General features: G+C 43.5%; 1 protein-coding gene across 1 annotated transcript; it reads left to right on the forward strand.

Annotated features, from left to right (window-relative positions):
• Nucleotides 1-1,670: 1,670 nt before the first annotated feature.
• LOC311374692 (E3 ubiquitin/ISG15 ligase TRIM25-like) lies at nt 1,671-7,302 on the forward strand (the record flags this gene model as incomplete). The annotated part of the gene is made up of 3 exons (XM_084490486.1): nt 1,671-1,690; nt 5,782-6,849; nt 7,189-7,302. Coding segments are annotated over exons 2-3 (1,180 nt in total), but the record flags the coding sequence as incomplete, so codon positions are not given.
• Nucleotides 7,303-9,161: the final 1,859 nt, after the last annotated feature.

Genomic DNA, 9,161 nt, shown 5'->3' on the forward strand with positions numbered 1-9,161 from the left:
GGGTTGCCAACTCCCAGACTTTCAAATACGGGACACCTCTTGATCGAGATTGTTGAGGGGGGGGGGGGGGGGGGAGAGTTATGCGCGATCGCGGGCAGACGCGTTCACGCGATTACGACCTGTGGAGTATTGGATTGAGCACTCGGTGCTCAACTGTGTTAGACGGTCATTACTTCGGGGTTCGGTGGTTGGCTGCGTGGGTCTGGCTATTCAGTGTGTTTATAGTGCGCCAATAAAGTAACTGGCTCGTACTGCATCCTTGCCTCCGTGTGTTTATACGCTTAAGCAACCCACGGGTTTTATTAATGCAACGATAACCGGCATTACATAAAGGTACAACACGACCCCAAAATACGGGACAAAGTGCGTCCCGTATCAGTTCATTACGGGACAGGTCTTTTAGTTGCCAAATACGGGACGATCCCGTATTTTACGGGACGGTTGGCAACCCTAGTCATAGCCTGTCCAATGCCACGCTTATACTCATACTGAGCCAGTATCCTGTGTACTTATACTCATACTGAGCCAGTATCCTGTGTACTTATACTGAGCCAGTATCCTGTGTACTTATACTCATACTGAGCTAGTATCCTGTGTACTTATACTCATACTGAGCCAGTATCCTGTGTACTTATACTGAGCCAGTATCCTGTGTACTTATACTCATACTGAGCCAGTATCCTGTGTACTTATACTGAGCTAGTATCCTGTGTACTTATACTGAGCCAGTATCCTGTGTACTCATACTGAGCCAGTATCCTGTGTACTTATACTGAGCCAGTATCCTGTGTACTTATACTCATACTGAGCCAGTATCCTGTGTACTTATACTCATACTGAGCCAGTATCCTGTGTACTTATACTTATACTGAGCCAGTATCCTGTGTACTTATACTCATACTGAGCCAGTATCCTGTGTACTTATACTGAGCCAGTATCCTGTGTACTTATACTCATACTGAGCCAGTATCCTGTGTACTTATACTCATACTGAGCCAGTATCCTGTGTACTTATACTCATACTGAGCCAGTATCCTGTGTACTTATACTCATACTGAGCCAGTATCCTGTGTACTTATACTCATACTGAGCCAGTATCCTGTGTACTTATACTCATACTGAGCCAGTATCCTGTGTACTTATACTGAGCCAGTATCCTGTGTACTTATACTCATACTGAGCTAGTATCCTGTGTACTTATACTCATACTCAGCCAGTATCCTGTGTAACTATACTTATGATGTACACCTGTGAGAGGTGTAGATAGTGTACATCGTTTTTATCTTCATTTTATTATTTTGTATTTATCTCTTATATCTCTCTTTTGCTCTACTTTTGACTCTTAAGCTGCAGTGTGTGTGTGTGTGTGTGTGTGTGTGTGTGTGTGTGTGTGTGTGTGTGTGTGTGTGTGTGTGTGTGTGTGTGATACAGGTAAACCATGTAATCCTCTTTAGTTAGTTAATGATTGATGGTTTTACTGGTGGCTGGTGTTCAAAGTCTCCTTCCTCATTCGATCTGTCTTCACTGTCTTCTTTAGAACTGTGTTAGCGTTCGTCTCGGTTCTCAACTCTTACTTTGTGTTTTGGTGAACACCTGAATCTCTTCCTTCGACTGATCTTCATTTCCTTCTGTGCTGTAATATTTTCACACGACAAGGGGCAGGTCACGTTTTCATCACGGAGAAGCTACGGTACAGCTCGCTAAATGTCATGTTTTCTTTAGATTATTGGTCGTATATTCTCACTGTATTGATATGTTCTAGATCAGTGGTTCTCAAACTTTTTATACCGCGTACCACCTCAGAAAATATTTGTCTCGGGTTGGTCAACTGTGGTCAGCTGTACAAAGTGGTAGCACTAGAACAGACACAGAGACACACACGCACACAACAAGTGAGAACATTAAGAATAACAACTGTGTACCAACAACCTGTTTGAAAATGTAAGGCTAAATACAAATAATATTGAAAGTTGGCCAGCCCGCTGATAACTGCACTTCCATAAGCCTCATGAGACGGACGCGCCTGCCTCTGCAAACACAGTCCTGCCATGTCTACATGTAGTATACATACACTGAGGTCAGCTTCAGTCTCAGGGGGGTATTCCATCAACCAAGCTAAACGCAAAGCCGGGCTTATTTTGCTTAGCCTGGCTTCTTTCAGCTAGAGTTGCGTTCCATTAACGTGACTTAAGGGAATCTCCGCTAAGTAACCATGGCAATTTATCCGCCCAAACTAACCTGGTCGGGAGCAGGTTAACTGTCAGGCTAACTTGAGCGGTGTTTCAGAGAAATCCATCTGTCAGCAACAAGTGTACCATCAGAAGGTTCCGCCAAGCCTAGTCCTCACAATTTTGTCATAAATGTACATATATGAAGTACAAACAGCGTATATTTTCACTAAGGGTCTAAGATTAAATGATGCAAATGAAATAATTCAATGAATTGCTATCTATTATTACTGTGGCTATCTTTTCAACACATTTCTACACTAATCTATGTATTACTGCGTAATCAGGATTCAGCGGCTGGGTGGATGGTCTAGCACTTGCCCTGTGATGTTCGTGTCCAGAGCAATTCATAGTATTCTTGGCGTTGGCTTCATTTTGTAATTCCCTTTATTCATTTTATTAATTCCCTAATTAAGAATATTCAAAGAAATGGAAAAGAAATGGCATGAAAAGTTATTTGATCTCATTATTATCTCTAGTAATCCTTCCTATATTACTATTACTTGCGTGGGGATTGAACCCCGCAACTCGAGACTATCTCCCTGATTCCAAATCGATAGTCAATATTAAATTAAAATATGTTACGCTTAATACTACTTATGCATTCAACAGATCGCCGATTTCTGTGCCAGGCAGCCTCCCTGTTTCTATTAATGGTTACGGTGTTCCCTGTTAGAGTTATTATATGCGTGTACTCCTCATAGACCTCCACAAGCAGCTTCTGTTCACCGCTGGAAAAGATCCCGCTCGGTCCTTTTCAGACGTTTAATCCATGATTCGACGTTCACGGTTATGGGCTGGTTACATGTCTCGTGAATGCGCGTATAGGATGTCTCACAGTAACGGATGTTTGCACAAAATCAGCAGATTTTGAGCAGTTCTCCAGTGTGCGCGCGGTGCACAGCGCACACAGCACTCCGGCTCCGTTTGCCTTTTTTTGCGCAGGTGGGGAAACGCAGGAGTAGTACAAGATACACGTGTAGTTTTGTTTTGATGACCTGACGGTGAGTTACGCAAAAGTGCCGTACCAGTTATGTGCACCCCTGATTATAACCGCGGGTGGAATTGTTGACCGGGGAGGGGGGGGGGGGGGGGGGGTCAATTCGGGGTCAATTCTTAATGTAAACATTAATATTTTTAATGATGCACCAGGTTAGGCAAGGCAACTTTATTTATATAGCACTTTTCATACACAAGGCAGACTCAAAGTGCTTCACATATTAACATTGTCATACAATAAAAAGAAAATAATAGATAAGTAAAATAAAATTAAAAAGAGTAAAATAAATAGAAATAAAGGCTAAAGTTAAAAAAGCATTTTAGAAAGTGCAATGTATTTAAGATCAGATCAACAGTCTCTCTGGTATACCCACGTGGTATACCCACTTTCTCTGGGACTCCAACCCGGATTCTAGGACTCTAACCCAGACAGAACTCTGCAGCTGGTTGCACCAGCAGAACGTAAGGTCCCACTTAGGCTACGGTGAACGTAAATTGCCCAAACGTTCGACTTTACACTCTACTAAAAAAATAGCAGTTGCACCAAGCAGATAGTTTCAATGTAACACTAAGTTATAACTTATATTTTACACCTCCCCTCTAGCTGGTGTAAGTTCCATTCTAACGATAAAGACTGGTAAATACGTTAAAAGATTTAAATACCAAAGATGGCTATTCGTTTTGAGCAATGGGAAGAGGAGTTTCAACACGGTTTGCGTCGGGAACGGATTGTCCGTGACCGTATCGATCCATTTCATCAGTATAATGATGTAGATATATATGCGCGATTTGGGTTTCGGCCCACGTACAAACCAATATTCTAGAGCTATTCCATACAATGCATAGCCAGGTAGAGGCTAACTCGGACAAAAACTCTGACACTCACACAACGAATAGCATACAAAGCAGCAATGAGCTGCAATTTATTATAAAAATCCGCCATCAAATAGCTTAACCTCACGCCTCACGCCCAAGTCAATTTTAGAGAATAAATGACTGTCGAACTGTTTTGTTTGCCCTCTCATTTGGGTGCTAACGCGTCTTCACTCGGATGAGGTGGAAACTTGCCGGTAGCAGCTACTTCCTGTTTACATTGTTTGCTGTCAATGATTGGCTTGAAATTATCTAAACGTCATTAAATGTGACACTGGTACAATTTACGCACTACTAGTAACGTTAAAACTTAAGTTATGGTGGTGCAACCAAAATTTAGAACACCTTTAGTTTGAAACTAGCTACGTCGAGCGTAGGGTTAAGGCGAACTTTACACCAGAACTTATGATCGGCTTTACGTTCTGCTGGTGCAACCGACAGCAGGTCTCAAACCCTTCAAAGTTAATTCAGGTTAGAGGGTTCCCTGTACAATTTACAGCATTAGTTCTATAAAAAATTATAAAACGGGTGGCTTAAGCGATCTGATTGGTTCCCAACTGTCTATGACGCCCATTCAGTTTACAGAGTTCAGTATCACTCCGCGCCTAACTTGAACTGTTGTTATACAGTATATAAAAGCAATAGCATAGTTCACTGAAGCCTAAAAATATGTTGATTGATGCAGAGGGTGGAAATGTTGTAAAGCAATAGGCACACGGTGAGTGAACTCCATAGTAGGCTAAATTGCCGGCGAACCGAGCTACCGTCTCTAGCCTTCTCTCTGAAGGACGCTACAGTGTGTTGCATAGCAACCGCCGTACACTTTGCAGGCAGCCAGGAGGGACTACTTTTTTGTATTTGTTAAAATATGCTTTTCCGACTTTCTCACTTTTTAAAAATTGAGGGTGTCTATGACTTTCATTTCGCCATACTTACGTAACCGTTTTATAAAAGCAGTAGATCACTTCAGTCAGTGAAATGTTCTCATTATACCACAGTTAAGGGGGTCGCCGTCCCTCCACTGCGTGTCGGGACGGACAACGCCCCTTAACTGTGGTATAATGAGAACATTCCACAGTCGTGATCTATTGCTTAAATATTTCATATCCCTAACCAAATCAATATTGGATAGAATCTGATTGAATCTGCAATTAATCGATTACGGACGTCATGACTATTTGAATAACTTCCAATGTTGTGGTTTTGTGTCATTTGGATACGTTGTATTTGAACCTCTAGTTTGTTTTCAGGGACAGAAAAAGTGCTTCCATGTTAAAAGTGAAAGTGTAGCGTTGTGACACTCGGCTGTTTCAACTGGGCAGAAGTCTGAGACTTCTCACCCTATGCAAACGTTGTTTTTGGACACATACTTATCCCATATTTTAGACAATAATTGATATAAATGTACTTTGAGAATGTATAATTCCTTTAATTTAAAAAGTAACATGACATGGAGGCACTTCACTCATTTATAAACTAAATAATCAGACAAACATTGTAAGGTGAGTCCAAAATATTGACCCCTCATCCTCAGTGAAGATGTCCTTTCTGCAGGACTTCATGTTGTACCTCCTATTGGATGAAGATTTCAGCTTGAAACAACAAAATATATAACGTATAAAGCACTTGCATTTGAACGAGTTCAAACTGTTATTTTACTATTGTTATCCATGTTTTCTAGGAATGGCCTCTGCTACTTCCTGGTCTGAAGAGGACTTCTCCTGTTCCATCTGTCTGGATGTGTTCAACAGCCCAGTCTCCACACCATGTGGACACAACTTCTGTAGAACCTGTATTACAACGTTCTGGGATGACCAAGTCCAGTACAAATGTCCTGTTTGCAACAAGCTGTCCCACACAAGACCTGATTTACAGGTCAATACCTTCATATCAGGGATGGTTGATCGGTTTAGAAGTTCTGTACGAGTCAAAGAGCAGCCTTGTGTTGGACCAGGAGAAGTTCCCTGTGACGTCTGTACTGGGACCCAGCTGAAGGCCGTGAAGTCCTGCCTGACGTGTTTTACCTCTTACTGCCAAACCCACCTGGAGCCTCATCAGAGAGTCGCAAGACTGAAGAAACATCAGCTGGTCGAGCCTATGGACCGTCTGGAGGACAGGATGTGTAAGAAACACGACAGACTCCTGGAGCTCTTCTGCCAGACTGAACAGGTGTGTGTGTGTGTGTTGTGCACAGTGACAGACCACAAGTCCCATCCTGTTGTACCTCTAAAGGAGGAATATGGAGTGAAGACGGCCCAGCTGGGGAAGATAGAGGCTGAAGTTCAGCAGATGATCCAGGAGAGACAACTAAAGATTAAGGACATCAGAGACACAGTGGGAAGTAGCAAAGCAGACGCAGACAAAGAGATAGCCGATGGTCTGCAGGTCTTCACTGCTCTGAAGCGCTCTGTTGAAAAGTGCCAGGATGATCACAAACAAACGGTTAAAGAGAAACTGAAATCCACAGAGACAGAAGCTGAAGGCCTCATCAAAGAGCTGGAGCAGGAAATAGAAGATCTGACCAATAGAAGATCAGAGGTGAAGCAGCTCTCACACACTGAAGACCACCTCCACCTCCTCCAGACCTTCAGATCCCTGAAGGATCCTCCACCCACCAGGGACTGGACCACGGTGGAGGTCCGTCCTCCGTCATACGTAGGGACCTTGAGGAGAGCCCTGGATCAGCTGGAGGAGACACTGAACATGCAGATGGGGAAGGTGCCTGTCCCTAAACCAGATGTAAAGAAGTGTAAGTGTTTGTTTAGTTTGATTCATCTTAGGGTTGTCCAATGATCCAGAATGTCTCCGGTATGATACTGTGCCACACCGCCCATACCGCTGTTCGGTCATATTCTTTTTGAAGAGCAATTGAACCCAAAATTGATGCCATTTTATCACTGTTACTAAAACAAGACCAATCATCTCGAGAACATGAATGAAATCCTATGTTTTTTGTCTCCCCAAAACACGATGTGATCGTTCCACTCTGCTCCGAACACAGGTGGTGTTCTTGAACACCATGTTCTTGAATGTCTTCCCAATCAGGGTCTTCATATTGAACCTCTTCTTGGCTTTCCTCTGCTTGTAGCCTCACCAGTCTCTCCCCCTACTAACCTCGTGAGGAGATCCCAGGATCAGCTGGAGGAGACACTGAACATGGAGCTGGAGAAGGTGGCTGACCTGAGATCAGCTCTAAAAAAGTGTAAGTATCTGATTAGTTTGATTTAGGGCTGTCAAATGTACATTCAATATTCTTAAAATATAAAGATTTATTTTACAGAACAAAATTAAACATGTCAAATGTTTTTTTCCCTGAAGACAATGTTGTGAGTGCTGCAGTGTAAAGTGAGGTTGAAAACATGATAAAGCTACATAGCTTAAAGGGACACTGTGTTGGAATTACTCCCATCTCGTGGTAAAATGATATAGTGCATTCAAACGAACAGTGCTCGCTTTTTAAAATGGACGTTGCAACCTGGTTGCAACTACGGTAGGCGGTATGTGCCAAGAAGCTATGACAACCTGTCATCCCATTCTTTCGGGTGATGATGAGGTACGCTATTTCAAACAAACTTCAAACTGCATTGAACCATTAGTGTGAGCATGTATGAGTAATTACTCCTTGAGCAAGATAGTGAATTATGTTGCCATGTTTATGATGTTTTTTATTGGTAACATTACTATGTCGTAGTCTAACCTATAGCATCAGTTAACAACTTGACACACAACAAACACACATTTTTTTACTGGTGCTTATATAACGCATGAACTATGTAATAATAATTAGTAGTAATTAATAAGTAGTGATACATTCCTTATTTGTTTATTTTTACGATGTGCGTGCATTGTCAGATCATCATCATTACGTGATTGAAGGGTAGGGAGAGGACAGAGAGGCAGTGGATCGGTGGGAGGTAGTAGGCAAGAAATACAACCCTTATTCAATCAAACAGAGCCTATGCTGCTATCCACCAACGAGGCTGTTTAAGCTTTTAACTATACGTGTTCTACTGTTAATAATAATAATAATAATAATTCATGAAATTGATATAGCGCTTTTCAGTGACCCAAAGACGCTTACATTGTGGAAGACATAAAAAACATGAAAAGGGTGATGACAGTCAGGGGGACATGGGCAGGGGCAGGGATGAAGGTGGTTATGGGTAGGGGAGGTCGTAGGCTTGGGAAAAGAGAGAGGTTTTTAGAGTGGATTTGAATGTGGGAAGTGAGGGAGAGTCGCGGACAGGTTGGGGAAGAGAGTTCCATAGTCGGGGGGCTGCCCTGGAGAAGGCTCTGTCACCGAATGTGTTCAGTTTGGAGGGTGGTACGGTTAGAGTGAGAGTGGAGGAGGATCGGAGGGCTCGGGAGGGGCGATGGGGGATGAGGAGGTCAGACAGGTAGGGCGGGGCCAGGTGGTGGAGAGCTTTGAAAGTCAGCAGGAGTATTTTGAAGCTGATACGTTGTTTGACGGGGAGCCAGTGGAGAGTGTGGAGAACGGGGGTGATGTGCTCACAGGACCGGGTGTGAGTGAGGAGGCGTCCAGCAGAGTTTTGGACCATTTGGAGTCTATGGAGGGAATGAGAGGTGACGCCAGTGAGGAGGGAGTTGCAGTAGTCAAGACGGGAGGAGATGAAGGCGTGGATAAGGGATTCAGCAGCAGGGGGGGGGAGGCAGTGTCTGATTTTGGCGATGCGGCGGAGGTGAAAGTAGGAGGTCTTGACAATGGAGCTGACATGGGGATCGAAGGAGAGGGTGGGGTCCAGGATAACACCAAGATTGCGTGCCAGGGGGGAGGGAGTGATGGTCGAGGCGTCGATGGTGAGTGAGATGGGTCCAGTTTTATTGAGAGTGGATTTGGTGCCTATGAGAGGAGCTCTGTTTTGTCGCTGTTAAGTTTGAGAAAGTTGTGGGTCAGCCATGTTTTTATTGTAGAGATGCAGGTTTCGATGTGGGTGAGGGGAGGGTTTTGGGTGGTTTTGGTACTGATGTACATCTGAGTGTCATCTGCGTAACAGTGGAAGTCGAGATTGAGTTTGCGGATGATGTGACCAAGGGGGAAGA

This window comes from Micromesistius poutassou (assembly GCF_964030765.1).
Source record: "Micromesistius poutassou genome assembly, contig: SCAFFOLD_5329, whole genome shotgun sequence".
Lineage (NCBI taxonomy): Eukaryota > Metazoa > Chordata > Actinopteri > Gadiformes > Gadidae > Micromesistius > Micromesistius poutassou.